At 38.6% G+C, this 25,997-nt stretch overlaps 1 protein-coding gene across 2 annotated transcripts in view; it reads right to left on the bottom strand.

The window, feature by feature from the left end:
* LOC134288118 (lysosome membrane protein 2-like) overlaps nt 1-25,997 on the bottom strand; it is a 94,007-nt gene that overhangs the window by 60,788 nt on the left and 7,222 nt on the right. Inside the window, exon 2 of one of the 2 annotated variants that reach the window (XM_062851869.1) lies at nt 17,249-17,326. The exons of the other annotated variant lie outside the window; for it this stretch is intronic. Coding sequence (XP_062707853.1) covers nt 17,249-17,326 — 78 coding nt within the window. The remainder of the gene's footprint in view (nt 1-17,248; nt 17,327-25,997) is intronic. 2 annotated transcript variants of the gene reach the window in all.

Here is a 25,997-nt window from a genome sequence, read left to right as displayed (position 1 = left end):
AAAATCTCGTTAATACAGATAAAAAAAAATATTTTATTGATGATTTTGAATTCATATTGTTTACCATCAGATGGTCAGGCAATTTTTGATAAAGTTACTTTAAAATTACCTGTTTGAAGTTTTTTTTGGGACAATTTTCAAGTTCAAGTAGCGCTAGGAATAGGAAAAAGGAAATATTAAACAGTTAAGGATGTGCATCAAAACATAGAGTAATTTTTTATGTATTTATATTTATACTTGTTGTTTGACTTTTCAACTACGGAATCAGTATCGGAAAATATTAGGAAAAGTTTTGATTCATCCGATAGCAGAGTAACAGCTTTTTCGGTAATCCACGAGTTTGACTTACAACTGGGAAGCAATTGAAATATATCAGATATAAATCAATAAAATACAGGGTGTGCCGAGAAATAATGCGATAGTTTATTTTTTCAAACATATTTTTAATACGGGATGAATGACCCATAAAAGGTTAAAATCCCTGGTAATAAACAAACAAACAAACATATTTTTTTAATTTCTTGACGTTAACCAGTTACATGTTTTGACGTCCGATCGTCTGTATCATGAGGTTATTGAAGTATTTTTCATATTTTTAACAGTACTTTTCACGAAAATCGGGTTGAAAATAAAATTTCATATCAAATTGATCATTTGATATAAAAGATTTACTTTATTTTCACCAGGAAATCGTCAAAATATGTATTGAAGAATGTAAAATTACAACTACCTTAATTAGAACTGCGAAGGTATTTATCAAAACGCATTTAATATTTTAACCACCTATGCCATTCAATTTTATGACTATTGGGTAGACAGTAGCCTGGTACACGGTTTATATGGGAAAATATAAAAAAAATGGAAAAACTCCAACTCCTGTATACTTTTTGAGTTCCATTTTGGTCCCATATCAACTGTGCAAAATTTCAGATCGATCGAAGAAACTATATTTTAGCGCCCGCCATTCTTAGTTTTTCATACGATTTACTATGGGGAATATTTACTTCTTCAAAGAAAAATCGCTTGAGGTCATCCATTGATCCCTAAAAATAAGCCGTTGAATGATTACTGTAGATAACTTCACGAGGAATCAGACCTCCAAAGACCGCAAAGCGATGTGGCATTCGTGGAAAAAGTTATTAAGCCTTTCCCGATCGATAAAATGACGAGATTTTATTATTTATTGTTATTCCTTACATGTTAAACAGCTTTGACATGCCATTCGGTTTTCAGTCAATAACTTTTTCCACATGCCTTAGATCGCTTTGCGGTCTTCAGAGGGGTTGTTCCTCGTAAAATTTCCAACAGAAATCATTTATTGCGCGCAAACCCCAAAATTTTATTCCCACCTTTGGGTGTCCGCACCGAAGACCCAGCGCCAGATTCGGCGACAAAGAGATTTGACAGCAGTCGCCGGACAGTTGGCAATCCTGATATTTGACGGCGGTCATCCGTTAGCTGTGGGAGTGGATTGTTGTCATGCAAATAGAGCATTTCGCTGAAAATGCATGTGTATTTTGTTATTGTTGACAGATTTTTTTTTGTGTTAGTGTGGAATATAGCGATTTGCTGTATCGCGTAAGCTTTCGCTGGGAGAAAACGTCACATAACTCAGCGAGGCAAAGAAAATTTTCAATGAAAAATGCAATATCGATATATTTTTAGGGATTAAGGGGCAACCTATGTCGATTTTTCTTTGAAAAAGCGATTTTCCCCATAGTTAATCGTATGAAAACTTAAAACGGCTGGCGCTAAAATATAGTTTCTCTGATCGAGCTGAAATTTTGCACAGTTGATATGGGACCAAAATGGAACTCAAAAAGTGTACAGGAGTAAAATGTCTTTTTGTGTCCCACGCTAGTAGACAGTCATTCGTTTGGGCATAGATATGTTGTCATACGTTTGAAGAAATTCAATACTTTTATTTAGAATTAGCTTTAGTTATAACTGTCGGGTCACAACAATATTTTCTTGTGATGTTTTAATTTTTAGTGATAAAAACTCACTGGTTTTTGCAAAAACGTTGTAAAGATATTTCCGGAAGTAACACAGTGCAGTAAAAATTACTGTGGGCTTCTTAATTATTTTTTAAAGTTTATTTTTCTTGTATTACAGGCAACATAATTAGTGTTTGTCATGTATTTAAACCACCTTTCCCACTATTGCTCACGAGCGTTCCCACCTCCAAGTGATGGTAAAAAGTCTAATCTTTCAACTACCGACTGAGCCATCTGCGCCAATTTGCGCCGGAAATAGTTACTTAAGGTGAAAGTACACCTTAAAATATGATAAATTGGCCTACAACTTTTTTGTTTTAAGATATAATGACTTGACATCTTCGGAAGAAATGTGTATTTTGACGTCCTGAACAAGTTTGTAGAAGGTCACAAAACTGTAGGATTATATGTTGAAGCTACACTGAAAAAACTAGTTGTAGGGGTACTTCGCACAAAATTTCACATGGCGCAGCATAGGCAAAGTGCACTTTTTTCACTTTTTCCTATCGAATTCCGCATCGTAGAGAAACAAACGAGCACTTTTTGGAAAGAAAATTTAATTCTCTTTCAGGTACTTACGAACAATTTATGTGATTAATTTGAGGAGCTCTTGCTATGCCTCCGGCGGGCGATCTTCCGGATTTTTTGTTAGCTGGCCAATCTCGTATCTGTCGGCATGGGCATCAAGAATGATGATAATGGAAGCCATTGCAAATGGAAATTGCAACTTCTAGAGCAAAAAATGAGTAAAATTTGACGGCAAAATATTGACTATTTTATGTAAACAAACGATTTTCTCCTTATCTCACCAAGCGCCTCTACAATTGGGAGTCATCTGGATAAGCCTATAAGCCATTTTACGAGACGTTTCAGAACAGCTGATCGCAGCAGCGGCGTCAACTGACAGAAGTTCACTCACGTTTGTTTTGCTGGAATCTCGTGTAATTTTTGAAAAGGTACTTGTTCGACAAATTGGAGATATGATAAATTTGAGCCAAAAAAGGCTCAAAAGCTGTTGTAGAAGCAATACAAAACTCAATAATAAATCAGGTATTTTTTCGTTGTGATTGGCTCGTTAACTAGCGAAAAAAAATTAAATAAAAATTTCTAATTATTGTTTTAGCCAGTTTCAAACACTACACTTGACTTGCGCGCAGTCATTAACCATCATCAACCGGATGATGATTAAAAACGTAAACATCAGAGCGCGTATTTCTGTCGTTTGACTAGCCTCATAAAATAGACTATACACGGAACTACAAATCAACCCAAATTTAAGTTGTTTTGACGCAATCCCGGTCTTCCGTGGAATAACTCAAATATGCGTCAAACAGCGAAAGTGGTGAGTATGTAGTTCTCGTTTGAGAGCGGCAAAAAAATTAACCCACTGGTAAGTTATTTTCACCCAACGGAGGCCTCAAATGACGCAAATTTGGGTTACCTCAAGAAAACCCAAATTTGGCTTCTTCCACGGAAGAGCAGCGGATGCGTCGGTGCTTCTCTCTTTGTTTTTGACAACATTGCGGTGGGGCGGGGGAGAAAACAACCCAACTTTGAGTTAAAACTAAAAGCAGTTTAGCCAAATTTGAGTTTTTAAAACTTATTCTTTGGGTTTTATTATTTTTCCGTGTAGTCTATTTTATAGTCAAACGACAGAAGTACGCGCTCTAATGTTTACTAAGGGTCTGTGTCAATTGGTGAATTAAAATTAATTTTCACTTAAACTTGACAGTTCGATAATTATTTCCTTATGAAAACTGTCAAGTTTAAGTGTTGAACTGTCAAATTTAAGTAAAAATTAATTTTAATTCGCCAATTGACACAGACCCTAAAGACACTGTATGCTAAAGGCACGAAATCTGATTACACAAGTTTACAAAATAAAACGAAAGTCGTGAACTTCTGTCAACGACCAAAATTTTTGAAGCACAATTTAGTGCTGATTTCGTAACCGACCTTCAAAAAATGTTAAGTAGAGCAGTTTTTGAGTTTTAGCTCAATATCGAGTTTTGAAACTTTTCACAATATGTAATTTATCAAAATTCAAATATATTACGTTTTGTTCAACCAATTTTAAATCTTTTTCTATAAATTAAAAGCTGAATATAATACCATTCGATCACCTGAATACAGGTTTTGCGTCAGATTGATGAAATTCAAGATATTGGTGAGTTTCAGGGACGATCTTCTTAAATTTTAGCAAAATTCCCAAAAATTTTTGACGAAATGTATTTTTTTTTTCAATAAGAAAAACCCAACTTAAAAATTCTTTCTCGACGTTTATTTGACATATCATATGTAGGCAAGTTACAGTAAAAAATTAAGCTCAATCGGAGCATTGATTACGGAGAATGAGATGTTTGAAGTGAGCGACTTTGCTAAAAAATAGAACAAAAATCGATTTCAAATCATCAACCTTGTATGGAAAGTCGAAAAAAAATCAGCTCTACTGTAATTTTTTTCCTTCGCGTTTTCGAACTCAGGGCATGATTTTACACCAAAAATGATCATCAGCTTACCGAGTTCAAAAATGCTGTAAACTAGTGCTATTGTTGCTGTTGATGATGATTGTCGCGTCATGACGATGATGTTGTCGAGCAATGCTTTTAAAGCGCGTTTGACATGTCTCCTGCTCGATTAGAATGACATTGACAGAAAATTTGGAATTCCAATCGGAACATTTCGTGTCTTTGCATATAGTGTCTTTAATGTTTACGTTTTCAATCATTATCCGGTTGATGATGGTTAAAGACTGCGCGCAAGTCAAGCGTAGTTTTTGAAACTGGCTAAAACCATAATTAGAAATTTTTATTTAATTTTTTTCGCAAGTTATCGAGTGAATCGCAACGAAAAATATACCTGATTAATGATTGAGTTTTGTATTGCTTTTAAGACAGCTTATGAGCCTTTTTTGGCTCAAATTTTTTATATCTCCAATTTATCGAACAAGTACCTTTTCAAAAATTACACGATATTGCAGCAAAACAAACATGCGTGGAATTCTGTCAGTTGACGCCGCTGCTGCGATCAGCTGTTCTGAAACGTCTCGTAAAATGGCTTATACCTCTTCGAAGCCGACTACAAATTTTTCACCTTCTTTGATTTTAGTGCTTTTCCGTGCGTTTCATTGGAAGTGAAAACATTTTCTCTATTTTTGATACTGAACAGCATATTTAACTGACATTCAAAATAAAGGTCATCACAAAGTTGAATACTTTTCGTGTTCCAATAAATAATTACACACTAAACGCTTTCAGCAATATTTTGCTGAATTTTGCCGAGCTGAAGGGTCCAGCAAAATTTTTTGCTGAACTTTCAGCAAAGTTTGCTGAATTTCAGCAAAACGTTACTGGTGATCAGCAGAGTTTACTGAACAAATCAGCAAAATTTTGCTGAATTTCAGCAAAATTTTTGCTGAAGCCTTCAGCTCGGCAAAATTCAGCAAAATTTTGCTGAAACCCTCATTCGATTTTTGGTGTGTACCAAGATTTAGTAGAGATTATGTGATGGATATCATAAAACTCCCTAGGTGGGCCAAATTACCTGCCCGGTCCAAAATACCTCCACTACCCTACAGAAACTGAACACGGCCACTGGCTTTATTGGAAGAGTGTTCAAGTTGTCGACGGAGAGATCAGAAAATGAGAAAAAGAAGTTTGTCCGGGATTATCTGCTTGACAACAACTACTCAAGTTCATTGATAAATAGGTTGATACTATTAACCATTAACTGATGTAATCTGAATTACTGTGTAACGTTATGTTTATTGACAATTGACTTACTTTGTTTAACCGTGTATCAGAGAATAAAACGTCATTAGTATTTAGTCTTCGAACAGGATCGAACGTTGTTTTTCTTTTCTCGTCACAGTCCGGTCGTTAGGTTATGGTCCCAGCGTGCCAATCGACGTGAAAACGCGAAAATCGGTCGAGAAGTGCGATTTTTCGGATCTTGTTCCTGTTCGCGATGGAAGACGACGTGAAATTCTTGCGGATTAAGCCATTCGACGGTACGGGCTTTAATAATTGGTGTTTTCGGATGAAGGCGTACATGCAGCAGTTGGAGGTGCTCCACTGCGTCGAAAGGGCTGCCGAAGAGGAGGATTTCTGGAACGTTCCCGAAAATGAAACGGCAGAGGAAAAGGCGGTGAACGAAATCAAACGAGCCGCTCGCGTTCGCCAGGACAACAAGTGCCGTTCCATTCTTATTCAGAGTATCGCCGATAGCCATCTCGAATATGTTAAGGACAAGGTCAGTCCGAAACAAATTTGGGAAGGATTGCACAACGTTTTCGAGCGGAAAAGTATTACCAATCGCTTTCTGCTGAAGCGGCAATTGCTTTCCATGAGATTCGACGAGAGCGACCGCCTGCAGGATCATTTCCTGAGATTTGACCAACTCGTCCGGGAGATAAAGGGTGCTGGTGCGAAGATGGAGGAAGAGGACATCATATGTCATTTGATGCTCACAATGCCGTCGTCTTACGATGCGGTCACGACAGCCATGGAGGCGGTGTCGGACAATCTGACGATGGATCTCGTACGGAAGAAGTACCTTGATGTGGAGGCAAAGCGGCGTGGTCAGAAAATGGAAGTGGAAGCGGAGGATACAGCGTTCGCCGGCAAATCGCGGCCAAAGTTTAAGTGTTTTTCGTGTGGTGAAATGGGACACAAAAAGGCACAGTGTCCGAAGAGTAGTGCTAGTGGAGCCGGTAAACAACCAGGCAAGAAACAGGTGCAGAAGGCGAATGTGTCGAAATCGGTTGCGTTCATCGCGGCGGATGTTTCCGTTGCCGCATCGGGTGCTGTGGTTGGTGAAAAATGGTTCCTGGATAGCGGAGCATCGGAGCATATGTGCAATGAGAAGAATGTGTTCGAAAAGCTGGAAGAGCTCGAAAAACCAGTGATTATTCAAACCGCAAAAACTGGCGTAAATCTTTTTGCTCACAAGAAAGGTCGTGTGACGGCTTTGTCGGTCGTTGGTGATGAACAGATAACCATTACTATGGACGATGTGCTGTATATTCCTGAACTGTCGTTCAACTTGCTGTCGTTGCGCCGGCTGGAAAACACAGGTAAGAAAGTTATTTTCTTTGGGGGCTGTGTTACTGTCGAATGTGATGGGGAAGTCGTAGCAACGGGGAAGCAGCACGGACAGCTGTATAGTATGGATTTTGAGTGCAAACAGAAGGGTGGGTCTCGTGCCATGGTGGGTAAGGTTAGTCGAAAACTGGAGCTATGGCACCACCGGTTTGGGCACCTCGGAGAAGAAAATCTAAGAAAGCTGGTGAAGAACGATATGGTGAAGGGAATGAACATCGACAGTGATGAGCGTGGTAGTGCAAAGTTCCTCTGTGAGTCGTGTGTGACGGCGAAACAGACTCGGGGACCGTTTCAGAGTCGTACAGAAAAGCGCGCTAGTCGGCCGTTGGAAATTGTTCACAGTGATGTGTGTGGGCCTATTACACCGCAGTCGTGGGATGGATACCAGTACTTTGTGTCCTTTACGGATGATTACACACATGTGGCGGTTGTGTATTTGATGCGGTCGAAAGATGAGGTACTCGATCGGTTGAAGGAGTATGAGGCCATGGCTAGCGCACATTTCAGGGCAAAAATCTCTCGTTTAAGGTGTGACAATGGGGGTGAGTACACGGGTCGGGCTGTGAGGTCCTTTTGTAGGCAGAAGGGGATACGCTTGGAGACGACTGTTGCTTACACACCAGAGCAGAATGGCGTGAGTGAGAGGCTCAACAGAACCGTAGTTGAGAAGGTTCGCGCTATGCTAGCTGCAAGCGGTGTGGATAAGAAATTCTGGGGAGAAGCGTTGTATACGGCAGTGTATGTGTTAAACCGAAGCCCAAGTGTTGCTGTTCAGGGGGATATAACGCCATTCGAGGCGTGGTACGGCAAGAAGCCAGACGTTTCCAATCTTCGGGTATTTGGTAGCCAGTGCTTCGCTCACAAACCGAAGCAGCTACGGAAGAAGCTTGACAATAAGAGTGAAAAGGTTGTGTTCGTTGGGTATGCGCCTGGGGGGTACCGAGTGTGGAATGGGAAACGGGTATTCGTGGCACGGGATGTTGTGTTCAACGAAGTGGAAAGCCCAAGCTGTGTGGTGCCAGTGCGAGAATCTAAGAACGACCTGAACTTTGAAAACGAGAACATTGTGATCATTGAGCAAAAAGATGAGCCAAAGACTGAGCGGGAAATTTGCGGACAAGAGTGTGAACCGGAAGACAATCCTTCCGAGTACGAAAGTGTGGGCGATAGTGAAGCAGAGGATGCATCTGCAAGTGGTGAAGAAGAAGGTGCAGTCGGAGGTGTTCCTTGCGACACTATGTCAAACAGTGGCGTACGGAAAAGCGGAAGAGTAGTGGCGCCTCCTGCATGGCAGAAGGACTACGATATGGATGTGTCGGTGTTCGCTCTTTGTGCCGAGGAGTACATTGATAACATTCCGTCGAACGTCAGTGAACTGAAGAACAGAAGTGATTGGCCGTCCTGGGAAGAAGCCATACAAGAAGAACTGAGTTCGCTGGAAAAGAACAAAACGTGGACACTAGTTGAACTACCTGCTGGGAAGAAGTTGATCGATAGTAAGTGGGTGTTCAAAATGAAGAAGAATAGTGAAGGTGTTGTCGAAAGATACAAAGCACGGCTGGTTGCTCGCGGTTTTACACAGCGGCCAGGATTCGATTTCGCCGAAACGTATTCGCCAGTCTTGAAGATGTCAACTCTACGGATTCTGTTGGCATTGGCGAATCACGAGAACTGGAGCGTGCATCAAATGGATGTGAGGAGTGCATTCCTCAACGGCGGGCTGCAAGAGGAAATATTTATGCGCCAACCTGCCGGCTTTGAGAAGGGGAAGCATCTTGTCTGTAAGCTGAATAAAGCCATTTACGGTCTGAAGCAGGCATCCAGAAACTGGAATCAAAGGTTTCACGATTTTATCGTTAAACTCGGGTACAAGCGGAGCGAACATGATTTCTGCCTGCATTATCGATCAGCTAAAGGTGTCGTGACGTATATTGTCATTTACGTCGACGACATATTACTGGTGAGCAATTCGGACCAGGCGATCGCCGATATGAAGAGAAAGCTGTCTGCTGAATTTGAGATGAAAGACCTCAACGAGATCAGAAGTTTCCTCGGACTGAACGTACAACGGAATCGACAGAAGCGCATCATGACGATCGACCAGAGAGCGTACGTTCAGGGCATCCTGGAACGTTTTGGAATGCAGAACTGCAAGGCATCGGCTATTCCAATGGATCCGAATCTGAGACTGGAAAAGGAGCAGGACCCCAAGAAATTCACGGACAAACCTTATCGCGAATTGGTGGGCTGTCTTATGTACCTGATGGTCACATCACGCCCGGACATTTGTGCGGCTGTCAACTATTTTGCCGGGTTTCAGTGTGGAGCAAGTGAACAGCACTGGGTACACCTCAAACGGATTCTCAGATACTTGAGAGGCACGGATGACTTCAAGTTGGTGTATGGGCGTGACAAACCAGCGGAAACATTAGAAGCTTTCACGGATGCCGACTGGGGAAACGATCCTAACGATCGACGATCTGTTTCCGGTTTTGTCATCAAACTTCACGGATCCACGGTGTCATGGGCAACACGAAAGCAGTCGTCCGTGGCGCTGTCAAGTACGGAAGCGGAGCTGATGGCACTATGCCAGGGTAGCTGTGAACTGATGTGGGTCATGAACTTGCTGGATTCCATAGGTGTTGTTGTGAAGAAGCCCGTAACAGTTCATGAGGATAATCAATCGTGCATTTCGGTCACTGTTGAGCCCCGGAAGCACAAAAGAATGAAACATATTGAGATTCAGCATTTCTTCGTTCGTGAGCTCATAGAACGAGGACGAGTTCAACTGAAGTATCTCCAGACTGACGACCAGGTTGCCGACTTGATGACCAAGGGGTTATCTCAGACACGTTTTCGGAAGCTGCGCGACTTGCTAGGAGTAAGTAATTGAGGTGGCGTATTAACCATTAACTGATGTAATCTGAATTACTGTGTAACGTTATGTTTATTGACAATTGACTTACTTTGTTTAACCGTGTATCAGAGAATAAAACGTCATTAGTATTTAGTCTTCGAACAGGATCGAACGTTGTTTTTCTTTTCTTGTCACAGTCCGGTCGTTAGATACACCGATATATTCACAAGAATACAAAACACACATGAGAGCAACAGCAGTACACATCCCGAACCAAAGTGTATTGATCTCTTCACCACGTAGAGAAACTCACACCGGTTCTCCCAAAGACATCAATAGGAACTTCCCCATCGTTCAACTGGGCTTCAAATGCGTCAAAACGAACAGACTGTTGTTTTCAAAGCTCAACACGGACAGAAAAGCGTTCACATTGAAACTAAAATAACGATTGTTGAATATAAACATTGAAATTCTTTTGAAAATATGTGAATTCTTACAGTTTCAAACAGATTTGCTAATTTAAAATCCATATGAAATTATGTTTGATTTAAAAATCCAGTGTTTTGTGGCGACTCTTGTGGAAACTAACATTATTAAGCCAAAATAACATATTTTATTAAGCCAAAATAACATATTTTATTATGCTGTTGATATTTTCTTCTGCTCGGGTCACGGCGCTCGCATCGTTTTTGCTCCTATTTGACGTTTGCTCACTATCGCCATCTACTCAGTGGATTTGCGAATCACAGTGTGATTAGCATTGGGCGATTACGTTTTTGTGACGATGATTTTAATCCCATTTTGTTCCAAGTGATACGTCTGTTTGTCTGTGAATAAATTTTATCCTCACTTTACCTAGAGTATAACTTTTTTCTCTAAGAAATAATCGTGGTAAAATTTGAAGTCCGTTCTCAAGGCTAAGTGGTCCCTCAAGGGGCCTAAATGGTACGGGACCAAAAAACATGAAATTTGTTTCGTCGAAAAAATAAACTATTCTACTAAAACCGATGATTTTAGGATCTTATAGGGCCAAAAATGTGCTTAGATTTGCGATATCTCTATTCATTTCTGAGTTATTGACAAAAAAACACCGAAAAATCAGCATTTTTAATCATTTTTTTTATTCCGAAGAAAACTTATCCTATTTTGTTCAATAACTCAAGAACGAGTAGAGATATCGCAATCTTAAGCACATTTTTGGCCCTTTAGTGTCCTAAAATCACCGGTTTTATTAGAATAGCGTATTTTTTCGTCGAAAAAAATATGTCATGTTTTTTTGATCCCATACTATTTTTGACAACTTTAGGCCCCTGAGGGACCACTCAGCCTTGAGATACGGACTTCAAATTTTACCCAGGGGACTGTTATGGTCTTCTTGTTTTCTTACCCCGCATTAAAATTATGCTGCTGTGTTGAAAGATTGGTTGTCAGCTTGAGCCCTACGCTTGAGCCGCTGTTATGCTGGCTACGAAAACATTGCATTGGTGGGATAGGGATGCCAATTCCTTGATTTTACCACGATCATTTCTCAGCTAAAACGATCATTTTCCAACAACGAACTTATTACATTTCCAAATTTTGCAAAATAAGGGCAGCCTAATGGGTATTCATTCTAGGAAACGTACTCCAACTTTGTGATTGTTATACCTGTGTTCAAAACAGGTCATCCAAGACCAAAAATGATATCGTCGTATGCTATTGGGAAGTAGATGTTTAAAATACGTTGCTATGATGTTTTTTCAATGTATTTCAATCGATTCTAGTGGTATTCGACAAACATGTTATTGAGATGTATAACAGTCGTAATTTGAACGTATTTCTAGAAGTTTGAGTTATTCTGTATATCAGGCCAGACCAATTACAATGCCTGCTAAAAAATTTCACACTACCATTTTTATATATAGCCGTTTGTTCATCTGCTCATGTTTCTGCCAATAATTATCCACCTGGAACAGTTTAAATATGTAATGAAATAATATAATTTCCTTATTGATAACGAAGACAAATTCTACAGTCTAAAAGAACATCATTAATACATCATAATTGAAAATAACATCCCAAAACATTCTGACGGTAATTTGTCAAGAGCCACCATGTTGCATGTCTGAAAATTTGTTTGAAAATTTCTTACAAACCACAGAGATGTCAAAAAACTTCTCTTTTTATTTCCAATCCGATGGAAAGCCAATGAATTTATGACGAGGAAAAGTGCTTATTTCACCATTAATTTTGAACGGCACATGAAGTTAAGTCATAGTGCTCAAAAATCGAGATGGTAAATTACAAACGATATGTAAGGCCGGTTTACGTTGCCTGTGAGATATACCACAACAAGGTAAACAAAAAGTGGACAAAAACTGTAAAACATGAAAAAGTCTTGTCTGTCGCATAATTTTCATTTCCGATTTGTTTAGATAGTCAAAGCTAGAAATCGAAAGATAAAGAGTAGTTCTTTCAAATGAGGTAAAATAATTGTTGTTTTGTTGGGAAATCTAAGAGTTCTGGAGAGCCAAAGTTGAGCCATTTGTATGGAGATTTCATTTTTTTGCACTCCGTCACGAAAGGGATACTAGTGTTTGAAAATACGTTTCCCATATTTGAAACAAAGCATGGACGTTTGTATGAAACATGTATTATATACAGTATCATAACAAATTGTGTTACTTGGGTGGAGCTACACGTACTTTCAGAACACTGAGATGACCCCAGGCCCTTGGCACCAATGAAAATTATCGTAGCCAACATCTAACTGCCTTATACTCATATTCGTAAAAATTGAAACGAGCGTGTAATCAACAAACGCAGCTTTTGTTTGATGTTGTGAGCCACACACGAAATCACATTCACATTGCGTGTTTGTTGGGTTGCTTTATTCAACTAATCGCATGCTCCTCTTACCGTACATTAATATTAAAGCGAGTTTGAAGTGTTTTGTGATCATAAGCGATGGAAAAAATGATTCCAAAAACTGATCAACAAACCAAAATAAACGTTAAACAAAAAATTGTTGATGTTTTCGCATTTGACAGTGGGCGCTATTTATTAGCGCCCAGGACATCCTGTCTACCATGATTCCAATGCATTGATGTAGGCCGTGTCAGGGGCCTGGATGACCCCTAAGGTCGCCTAACGCCTTCAAAGGCGTTAGATGCAATACTAAATATGCTAGCACTACATTTGTTTGATCAAGTGGAAGCTGAGAAAATCGCTCTAAGGTTGAAAAGAACCAGAGATCTACTTTCTGGAGACCTTAGGGGTCACCCGACTAGATGGACATTACAAAATTATAACAAGCTGTGTTATTTTGTTACAATAAATTTTTATAACAAAGGTTGTTATAAAACATGTACCGTTAGTAGTTAAAATAACAAAAATTCGAACAAAGTTCCCATATGAAAAGAACAAAAATGTAATAACTTTTGTTATGATCATAACAAAAATATTACAAAACCTGTTCCATGAAATATGGTAGAATTTAACAAATTGTTTTATTTATAACATTATAAAACAATTATATTATTATTATAATATAATTAACAATATTATAATAAATTGTGTTATAATTCCTTGGCTACCTTTCAGGGTAAAAACTAATTTTTATACTCATTTTTTGGGTAAATTTTTTTAATTGTACTATTCTATTTTTAGAAGAAGTAGGTAACATAAAAATAAGTTTCCAGTACGTTATAAAATTTTCAGAGCCGAACGGGATTTGAACCAAGACACCAACCATCGCTAGCAATCTGACGCCTCTGCCAATGAGGCCATCACAACACTTGAAGAGGGCGGTGGTAGAAGCTCTACTGGTTCTACGTATTGCCAGCTTCCTCATTCAAGTCCTTGTTTGTCAGACGCACACGAGCGGGATAGTATGACGTCACATTGAGTTCGTTGACGTATAAAAGACTTGATTTGTGGTTAGTGATTTTGTTTTAATCTATCACAATTATATCATAAGCAGATATGATAATAGCTGTAGACATAATTTAGTTATATTCCACTTTTTTTTTTAATATTAAGCAATGAAATGGAATCTATCACATAAGGGGTCATCCATTAAATTTATCGTCACGTATGGAGGAGGCAGGGAGTTTCAAATTTTAGCGTTACGTACTTAATAGATGTTCCCTAAGGTTGAAGCAAAATAGTAGAATAAACAAATTCCATGTTATAATTATTTAGTTCCAGTTTTGCTTTCTCCATGTTAACATTTACATTCATCACTTGGTGTACTTTTTGGCGAAATGAGAACAGCAGTACTATTTTGGTATTTATTGTAATCGATCTAAAACGATCGCGTGTAGAGATACGTCATTTGTGTAAAATTCAACTTAAAAGTATTGCAAGTCCGGTTACTTTCAGAAACGCTATTACAGTATACGTTCGGTCAGTGCAAGCGGTTTAACTGCAATACTTTTTAAATGCAAGTCTGGTAAGTGCAACAAATTTGCAGTTATCGCACCGCCAAATGTCAAAATGGTGCGCCATGTTAGCCAAAATGAACAGACGTTCACTTAACGTCAGTTGATGGTTTGTTTATACTGTCAGGCGTTCCAGTTATCGGATTTTTGTTCGCTAAGGGCCGATTTCTTCACCTCGGCTTAACTGGTAAGCCAGGCTTACCCATATAGTTAAACCTGGTTTAACGCTTAAGCCAGGGTGAAGAAATCGCCCCTAAGTGAAACGTTAACATGTTGCAGTTATCGAACGTCTACTGTATCTTTGACATCCTACTAAAATTTAAAAACGGTCTGATAAAAAGTTGCAAACCTTTTTTTATGTTGTTTACCCGACTATCTATCGCGTAAGAAAACAAAACTAAGGTTAACAGAGAAGAAAGAAAAGCTAATGGTGTGATGAAGGGGAAGTTTGTCAATGTTTACTTGTTGTGTTTCACACCAGACAAGACATTACAATGGATCACTAAAATAACTAAAACGGCCACTATGAAATGAACAGATAGCACCACCGTAGCCTTGTGTGTTTGACGTAACTCGACTGCTGTCACTGTGTTATCGTCCATATACGGAGGCGCTTTTGTTTTGATGTGGTGAGTATTGGAAAAGTCGGCTTCATTGATCCATTGTGCCACAAAACTAACCCAACAGCATCTAGAAAATACTGTGCTGTTGCGTCAACAGGTTCTTCGCCACAGCTTCCAGCAGAAAGAATGTTCTTTAAATCGCTACAAAGCTCTGCAACAGTATCAAAACGTACCAAACGTATTCTATGAAAGCAGCTGTTTTGTTGGTGAGGATTCTTATTCGATTGACACATTACCGGGAGCTATTCCGGTTTTGGATTAGAGTTCAATAAAAGAACCCCGAAAAAATAGAAAAAAGATAGCTGTGAAGTATTTGATTTCCACCTATATTCCAGCCAAGGTGATATCACAACAGTTATTTTTTTAAAACACCTTCCAGCTGTAATGACATCGCATAACGATATTAGCTTTAAAGCACTGCTGGTTTGGGAAGAATTTGGTAGATTATAACTAAATTTTAACAAGTTGTTCTGTTACATTTTTTTTTAACAAATATGACGCCGTTACCAAATTACGCGTCGCTCAAGGGAGAGGAGAAAGTACATCCAAGTGTTACGGTCCATACAAAAATTTTAGGAGTTTCATACAAAAAAGCGTTCTTCAATTACGCTTTACGGGGGTTTTAACATGACGACTTAAGCGTTTCGTTCTAAATGAATGCTATAAGTTGTGTTTTATGGATTTTGGTTCGAGTGATCAATATTACAATAATTGTCAAACTATTTCGCGTCAATACAAAAAACCCAACAAATTTTGAAATTATTTTGTTACAAAAAATGTAGCAAAAACTACAATAAATGTGTTACGAAATTTTGTTATAGGCAATTATTTTAATATGCATAATGTAACAAATGCTGTTATATATCTGTTTGAATAAATAATACAAGTTTTGTTATAGTTTTGTGATTAAAATAATAACAAATTTTGTTTCAATTTTGTTATGGTTATTCACATATACGAATATTTACAACAAAATTATATCAAATTGTGTTATTTCTAACAACGGTTGTAATAATTTTGTTACAATCTTGTTAGGAGCATCTGGTCGGGCATCTCAGTGTTCTGAAAGATTTTAAAATCATGTAGATTTTAAAATCATAAAGATTGGTTGAACAGGCAATATAACTTTGAACAATTATGCAATGTAACATTTCCAAGTCGCACTGAGCAGGAATCAGTTGGACCTATTATTCGGCCAGGCGCAGTGATGTTTTTCACAGATGACTCCAAAATAAATGATAGGGTTGGAGCTGGTGTCATTGGTCCTGGAATTAACATATCTATATCAATGGGTAAATGGTCAATAGTATGGGACACGCTTGTATGGAAAAAATAAATCCCCGCTCCAGTCGACTTTTTAGATCCCATTTAGGTCCCATATGAACTGTAAAAAATTTCAGCGCAATCGGTGAAACTATAATTTAGCGCAAGCGGTTTAAAGTTTACATAGGATTTACTATGGGAAAAGTTACACTTTCAAACAAAAAATCCCAGAGGTCACCCTTTGTCTCCTTAATTCAAATCGATCAACGTTTCTTGTAGAAAAATCATTTATGAAACTTTCCTTCGAAGACCGTAAAACAATTGGATGCTTGTGAAAAAAGTTATTAATTTATTACCGATTAGTGATCCGACGAACGGCTTTTTGTTTTGTTTTATCAGCAGCACTGCTGCTGTCGTTGCTGCATGGGGTGGCGGATGGCATCACCACCCCCAGAAACAGCAGCAGCCAAGGCAGCAGCTACAGTGCTGCTGATAAAACAAAACAAAAAGCCGTTCGTCGGATCACTAATCGGTAATAAATCAATAACTTTTTTCACAAGCATCCAATTGTTTTACGGTCTTCGAAGGAAAGTTTCATAAATGATTTTTCTACAAGAAGCGTTGATCGATTTGAATTAAGGAGACAAGGGGCGACCTCTGGGATTTTTTGTTTGAAAGTATAACTTTTCCCATAGTAAATCCTATGTAAACTTTGAACCGCTTGCGCTAAATTATAGTTTCACCGATTGCGCTGAAATTTTGCACAGTTCATATGAGACCTAAATGGAATCGAAAAAGTCAACTGGAGCGATAATTTGATGTTTGTCCCATACTAATGGTCAACTGTATTTAAAGCAGAAATACAGGCAGTCATCGAATGTACTTCAATTTGTTTATGACGTAAGTATGAACCTTATAAATTAGTTTGCACACCTAGAAAATATCATGTAATTTTAACCTTCTTCGTGCATTAGCTTTCGCTCACCTCGCTGACCTTGGGCACTTTTGGGGGTCATAAAGCCTGTATCCGCAATAATCGGGACACAGAAGTACGCCAGTAGTTCTGTAATGAATCGGTAAAATTGGCCAAATAATTGACTGAGAACTCTTTGGTGTATATTTATTATTTGTGCCAAATTTCATAAAAATCGATGCATTACTTTTAACTGTGGATGAAAAACAAATTGACGTGGTTTTAAGCATTTTGTACAATCATGACAAATTTTCATTCGCATAGTAGATGGTTCTTTTACGCTACAGTTCAATGTTCTGTGATGATAATTATGAATTTTCGTTAGCAGTTATGATACTTATAGAGACACTTTCTTGCAAAATTTCACCAACTTTGACCAATTGGTTTGAAAGCTACTGGTGTTGATAGGGGTGAGTGTTAGTGAAAATTTTTCGTGTTTTTCATGTGCGATTTTTGCCTATTCATAACTTTTGAATTTCTCTGTCAATTTTCATGAAAATTTCACAGAATCTAGTTTATTATGTGTATATTATGCCTGCAAAATTTGATGATTATTGGTATAGTACTTTCAATAGTACAATCGAAACAATAAAGGGTGCTGACTAATTGCTGTCTGAGGGGCTAAAATCACGTTCAGTCCCAAAATATGTTTCGACTATAAAATTGTTGATAGTGCATCGATTTTATTGAAATTTTTCCCATGCAACAAATGTAGATTGAGAGGTTTATGTTCAAAATTTCAGCCATTTCCTTTGCCAAATTCAAAAGTTACAGCGCTGACAAGCAAAACTTGGGACTGTACAAAATTCAATGGCGCACATTTTACTCTTTCGTTGCTACAACAAAAAGTACTGCACCGATTCACATGAAATTGTGTAGGTGAAATGAACACATCTTAAGATGTTATTAGACAAAATTTCAGCAATTTTAATGTATCTATTGCAGAGTTACAGATGTGTTTCTGTGTCCCGAATATTGCGGATACAGGCTTTAATGACCCCAATGCACGACTAGGGTTAAGTGTCCTGAACCTGACACGAGCATCTTTAAAAACACAAATTTAGAGGTTTAAACATGTAAATGTCTTTCAAAGACACCCCAAAATAAAACTTATTTTTCTAATCGTCTAGCAACCGCTAGAACCGATTTGACAGATAAAACATATGAAAGTAAAATAATGCCATACATGGATTCGAACACCGGATCTGCTGATCGTGAGCCAGATCTCTTACCTCTCAGCTATTTCACTGAGTTAGAAGGCGGCTGATGAACGTGATACTGATTCTACGCTTCTGGTGAAACGAATTTAATGAAATCTAACGCAACCAACCAGCACTTACATGATGCGCGTAAAATTGAGTCCAATTTGTGATTCAGTATTGAAAACGTTTACATTCATTGGTGATTCCTTTTCGTGAAAATTCCAGATTTTTGAAGTGTGTGGGAATGCATTCAACCACTACACCAGGTGGCTAAAAATTGTACAGTAAATCTATTCTGGGTACCTGGGTGCTGTGGGATTCAAGGAAACGAAAAGGCGAATTTGTTAGCAAGACTTCGATCTTCAAAAATTTGCTAGGTCCAGAACCATGTTGTGGGTCTTTAGAATTGTGAATACCGGGCAACTCACTGGAACAATCCGTTCCCAGCCATCTTAGCAAACTGCAGTAGAATCACTTGGCATAATACGGAACCTCACGGTGATGGCGTCTTGCTCCGCCAACAGTCCACTCGTCAATGAGGCAGCATCACACTGACGACGACCCCGTCATGGTGCTGGCTGTCACTGATGCTTGCTAGGGGAAATACACGCATGGGAAATGCTACTCAGCTTTGTTCATACCCCACATTCTCCCTCTTCTCCGAAAAAAAAAAAAAAAAATTCGACTAGCAGCCCGAGCAAAGTCTGATAGCAAATTGAAAACTAATTTTGATGTTGTGATATTGCAAATTTTGATAACTTAGGTTGTTGTCGTTTTGGTCGTTTTAACGGTTAAAACATCAAAAATGAGAGCAGAAAAATGTTCCTGTGACAGCAATTTGAAAACCATTCCTGCTATCGATGATAGCAAATTGATAACTGTTTTTGTTATCAGCGCAAGAAAAATGAAAAATCGTCAAATGTAGAGTTTTTCGTTTGATATCAAATCCTAAATGCAATAATACAATTGCACTAATGATATATCCCTAGAATAACTTCACATAGTTAACTAAAAGATTTAAAAACTATCGTAACACTAAATATTTACATTAATTCAAAATGATAGCAAACCGAAAGCAACATTTGAAATCAAATTAAGTAAAGATATAATGATATCAAAATGTGATATCAATTTGTTGCTGAATACAAATCATGTTTTCGATTTGCTGTAATTTTGTTGTTGGACTTTGCTCGGGAGGCTTGTTATTTTTACGCTCAAACCCTCAATTTCGTTCTCTTCATCCTTATGGCACCAATGCAACAAGATACAAGAATTAAGACGAATGGCCACATTTACTTTTTTGTTTAGTAAACGCACTTTTGTTAATATCGAACCTATATCATTTGATTGATAACTTGCAATGCTAAACCAATCATCTATGGGGTTTTGCCGAGCTCCAATAAAAATATCTACAACACACGCAGTTGGGTGATGCGTCTTCTCTCCTTCAAGCGCACGTCTCGTTATGTAGCCGGCCCTGTTTTTCTCTCACTCAAATCAATCGTTATTCACGATTGCGAAAATTCGACGCATTCAAAGAAAACGATCATATTTTGTAAGAATTATTTGTCAAAAAAGAAAAAAAAACAAGAGATTAACGAATTTGAGATTTATCAGACTAAAGATTCCGTATATCATACAACTCCATTTTCAATGCTTCAATGTGATGGTACAGATGGACCATATATAACAAACAAATGTCCTTCATTATACGAAAATAGATTCTACAAAACGAGTTCAAAAGAGGTTCTACAACATATTTTCAGTAGATATGTTTTCATTGCGTACTTCGAATTTTAAACTGTTTTACGATATGCAATTTTTATGGGCGGTTTTCATTACACGTCCCTGCATTTTCCTCACGCACAGCTTTCGGCAGTTATCATGCAACGCCATTTCCTTAGACGGGTTTCTTTACACATCGCTGCATTTTCCTGATGCAAACAATTTTCGGCAGTTTTTCAATAACATTTCCTTGGACGGATTTCATTTCACGTCCCTGTATTTTCCTTATGCAGAAAAAAATTTCGGCGGTTATCCAACAACGCCTTTATCTTGGACGGTTTTCACTACACGTCCCTGCATTTTCTTTATGCAGAATAATTTTCGGCAGTTATCCAAAAATGCCGTTTCCTTGGACGGTTTTCATTACACGTCCCTGCATTTTCCTTATGCAGAAAAATTTTCGGCGGTTATCCAACAGCGCCTTTACCTTGGACGGTTTTCACTACCCGTCCCTGCATTTTCTTTATGCAGAATAATTTTCGGCGGTTATCCAAAAATGCCGTTTCCTTGGACGGTTTTCATTACACGTCCCTGCATTTTCCTTATGCAGAAAAATTGTCGGCGGTTATCCAACAACGCCTTTACCTTGGACGGTTTTCATTACACGTCCCTGCATTTTCTTTATGCAGAATAATTTTCGGCGGTTATCCAAAAAATGCCGTTTCCCTGGACGGTTTTCATTACACGTCCCTGCATTTTCCTTATGCAGAAAAAAATTCGGCGGTTCGAAACGCCATTAATATGCCCAACCAAAAACCCGAGCAAAAACCAACCCAACCAACCAACGCCGCGAGAATTTTACGCCAACATTCACAATAGTCAAACACCTCTACCATCATGCACATCAACCTGTTTGCATTTTACCGTTCAACCGAGCGACAACACGAGCATGTACGATCCGAGGAATCAACGAAAGCGCGACCATCCATGCCGAGCAAGAACATGAAGAAACATGCATGCAATCATCGACCGACCACCTATCCACAGCGTGCTACCAGTCGACAACAAAAATCAACCACGTCACCGCGCCTTTGTTCATGTGTTTGTGCTAGAACCAAGGCTAAAACAGAACGCGGTTGGCATGACAAAAACTTTCCGCGCTCTAGCTTTCGTCAGGAACCGCAGAATTGCAACACCCACTTCACTGTGTTTGCAGCACCACCACACACTTCACACACCAAAACGATTTGTTTTCTCTCACTGTTTTTATGCCAAGTGATTCTACCTATTTTATGATTAACTTGTTATTGATTATGATGCACTCCTGGCAGGATCGCCAATGTGAATACCGGGCAACTCACTGGAACAATCCGTTCCCAGCCATCTTAGCAAACTGCAGTAGAATCACTTGGCATAATACGGAACCTCACGGTGATGGCGTCTTGCTCCGCCAACAGTCCACTCGTCAATGAGGCAGCATCACACTGACGACGACCCCGTCATGGTGCTGGCTGTCACTGATGCTTGCTAGGGGAAATACACGCATGGGAAATGCTACTCAGCTTTGTTCATACCCCACAAGAATGTACCCTCAAACTGGATCTGAAGAACTGGGAAATGAACTGGGGGGAATCTTATGGTTGGAAAAAACACGGTAATAGCAAAACTGTCTAAAAATTTATATCTCCTAACAAAAACATCACTCGTTTTTTTCCCAGCTCATAAGAAATCAGTACTTTATTTATTTTTTACTTTTTCATTAGATTTTTATAACTTTTCCTACATATAAACAAAGCCGCCATGAATACGCATCAAATCGCACGAGAGTCATGCTGATTGGTTAATTCGTTCGTGAGTTTTGTTGCCTCAAAGAGACATAAAATTCATTTTAATATATACTATTGTCAGATTTCTTGAAACGTAAACACCGCGCGGTCGTTGAAATGTTTCAAAAAGGGGCTTTGCACAAAAGTTCACGCGGTCTATCGTTTTTGAAAGGAACAGCCGCACCGTAGGAAACGCCGCAATGTTATTTCCCATAAGAATGAGGTAAACAGGGAGTGAAAACCACGGCCGAACCTTTCGGAAGCGATAGGCCGCGTGCACTTTTTTGCGAATCTCTCAATAGCTGTCCCGGCAAACTTTGTCTTGCCAATCTGGTGGTGGTTTGACAGCTTTTGAGCTCATTTAAGCACCGCACTCTAGATTGGTTTCATTTCGATCGTGTTGATTTTCTTCCCCGGTCATAAAAAATCAGCATTTTCTCATTTTTTTACTTTTCAAGGCGATTTTCGTAACTTTTTCTACACATAAACACAGCCACCATGAATACGAATCGGTCCGTGCAAGAGCCATGCTGATTGGTTCATCCGTTTGTAAGTTTTGTTGCCTCAAAGGGACTTCGAACTCATTTATATATATAGATATATAGATATATAGATATAGACTAGCTGTCCCGGCGCATACTTTGTCTTGCCAAGCTGTGGTGGTTTGACAACTGTTGAGGTCACAACGTCACCGCACTCTAGATTGGTTTCATTTCAATCGTGTTGATTTCCTTCTCAGCTCACGAAAATCAGCACTTTATCAATTTTCTTACTTTTCTAGTTGATTTTCGTAACTTTTTGAAAATATAAACACAGCCAACACGAATACGATCCGAACCGTGCAAGAGTCAAGCTGATCGGTTCATCCGTTCTTGAGTTTTGTTGCCTCAAAGGGACTTCAAACTCATTTTTATATATAGAAGATATATAGAGTAAGTGTATCAATTATGGCTATAGTACCAATTATTCGCCATAGCTAATTTTCACCCTTTAACGATGAAAATCAACAATAAAAAATTTGTGAACAACAGATCACGTTCACAAAAGATAGTCGCACTCATTTAAACTCCAAGTTTTCCTCAAATCATGGTAGAAATAAATCAGTTTTTCTTAAAATTTCGGCTTCCTTGCACCCTTTTTCGGCACAGTGTAGCAGTTATGGCTAATCCCATAAGAAATGCATGCAAATAGTGCGAAAAGGAACCGAAGTTTAAAAATGTAACCAAAACTGGTACAGGGTTCCTATCATTGGCACACGCTGTAATCAATACTGTGGAGTTTGTACATCCAGTGTACTTGACAACTTGATAAATAATTAGTTTGTACATCCAGTGTACTTGACAGCTTGACTAATAATAGCCTTCCCGTACGCCAAAGTATCTAAATACCAAGGTAAGAGATTCCCGCTAATATTCATGGATTAGTGAGAAAAGGAAAAAGCAAAAAATAGTTATGAAGTTTGCGCTGATTTGTATGGGCACATCACTATGTAGCAAACTTTCTTAAGAAATTAAGCACTCCCATCTCAGAAGCAATTATTTAATTGCATCTCACTGGATTAAATGTGATCTCCTTGCAATAAAACAGGAAATATCGCCATTTGAAAATCGAGAACAATTTTTTTTTAATTGGTTCTAAACATATTTTTTCAGCATTTAGAAACATTCAAACTAATAAAACTTCACAAACTTTGACATTTTAGTGGAAAAACACCAACTTTTCATAACTAACGCAGATGTGTTGGTGAGTCTAATTGTTTACATTTGCGGGAATCTCTTACCTTGGTATTTAGATACGTTGCCCGTACGCATCGCCTACTCAGCAACATGCTAAACCACCACAAATACAAAAAGTAGTTTTGGCTTCGTTTCTTTATTTTTCCTGTAAAGTATGGAAACTAAGCTGTCTTTTAATTTTTTGATGACTTTCGTTGGTCTTTTCGTTATTTTTGTATAAATAGCTTTCCTTAGGTAGTTCCATAATTGGTACACGCACCCTAGATAGATATCTATATATAAATAAGATTTTTTTCTGTCTGTCTGTCTGACTCTTATGGATTCAAAAACAACTTAACCGATCGGCGTGATACTTTGGGTGTGGGTACTTTTGGGGCCGGCCGGTTCTTTAATTAAGGTTCTTAGCAGGGGCTCTTATACAGATTAGTTTTAGGGGGCGTCCCTATGGAGCTGTAGGTATATCAAAAACGCAGTAAGCAGGCATTACGACGTTTGCCGGGACAGCTAGTATCTATATATCGTCGGTTTCCTGCAATAGGGGCACAACTCAAAATTTGTAATTTTTGAGATTTTGATGGCAAATGATGAAAAACGATGCAAACTTCATTTGACAAAGACCCGTTCCGAAATTCGATGAGAAACGCAAGATTTTTGCATTTTCACCAATTTGCCGCAATAAAGGCACAACTCAAAATCAGTCAACATTCTCAATAGTTGATGAAAAATAGTAATCTAAAATTCATGAAACAGATAGTCCTTCAGTCCCTTTCCATGATACAACAATCAAAATTCGTTTAATTTGTCTAATAATGAGAGAAATAAATGAGCTTGTAGGATGTGCTTCAAGATTGCCAATTTTCAAACGCTCATTCTGAAAATTCACATTTTTTGAGTTGTGCCCCTATTGCAGGAAACTGACGATATATGTATATATATACGTTAGGAGGAAGCCGGCCCCAGAACCCCAACACAGACAGAAACACCAGGATGGCAACATTCGACGTAGCAACAACAAAGTAAGGCGCCATGCCACATTGGACGAACGAGCAGGCGCTATGAGGAATTGCACTTTGGCAAACGCATAAACTGATGACACGCATTAATCGATTCGACCGATCACCCGATCGACGACGGACCCGCAGAGGAACAGTCACCAGGCGGATAGGTTTGCTGAGTTGACATAATGAGTTTATAAAAGCCACTTTCAGTGTCTAGAATAAGTTAGTCTTTTTCGTGAGTTGTAACATAGTGTTTAATTGAATAAAATTGTTTTTTTTTTTTATCGAATGCTGGACAGCATTCTAATTATTGGCGCAGTCTTCGGAAAAGTGTTGTGGAAGTAGTGAAGGACTTTGAGTGAAAATAGTGAAACCAAAGACATTACGAAATTTCCAACTTTAGCAAACTTCAGTGTGAAGAACGGGATCATCGGCAACCTGAGACCAGTCGGCAACAGCCACAGTTGAGGGAATATCATTCTGTTTGAGTGATTCGGAAGCGACAGAAGGACCCACACGCAACAACCTACAACCCACGGGACAACCACGAGACGACTCCGGGATGAAAATTATTCTCCTGTAAGTAAAACCTCCTTTTTTTTAATCATAAAGTGATCGAATAGAACCACATTCAAATAACTAGTGCTAATGAAACTAGTGAAGAGGGCATACGCGATCAGTCGCACAATAAAACCGCAACAATGAAACGGGAAACATCGTGTCTAGTGACAAAACAAAAAAAAACCACAATCATGAATAATGGTTACCAAGATCAACAAGACGGGGAACTGCCAGACGTTCCATCGCCAGCACTTGAAGAGCAGCTAATTGATCAAATTATGCAGCTCACAAACAGTCAAAACATGCTGATGCAAACAATTGCCGAACTGAAGGCAAAAAACGACGATCCGTTCCTAGCTTTTAGAACACCGGATCCCGTCAAAAATCTTCCGACATTTGGTGGCAATAAAAAAGAAACTAGTACATAGCTAGAATATGCCGAAAATACCCTCGACTTATTTAAGGAATACAGAGGAAAACCGATGTATTCCCAAATAGTCAGAGCAATAAAAAACAAGATTATTGGCGAGGCTAAAGGAATCCTAATAGCCGCCGGTATAACCCCAACCGTTGGGACGAAATTAAATCCGTTATAATTAATTCATACGGGGATAGACGTGATCTTACAACGCATATACAATCCTTATTTTACACGAATCAGAGTAGAATAACTAGCCACAGAATTCCAATGTCGCGACTGATCATGTGACTAA

The sequence above is a fragment of the Aedes albopictus genome, chromosome 2 (genome assembly GCF_035046485.1).
Source record: "Aedes albopictus strain Foshan chromosome 2, AalbF5, whole genome shotgun sequence".
In the NCBI taxonomy this organism is placed as follows: Eukaryota; Metazoa; Arthropoda; class Insecta; order Diptera; family Culicidae; genus Aedes; species Aedes albopictus.
Note: the sequence above shows the minus strand (reverse complement) of the source record. Positions and strands in the feature narration are given on the sequence as shown.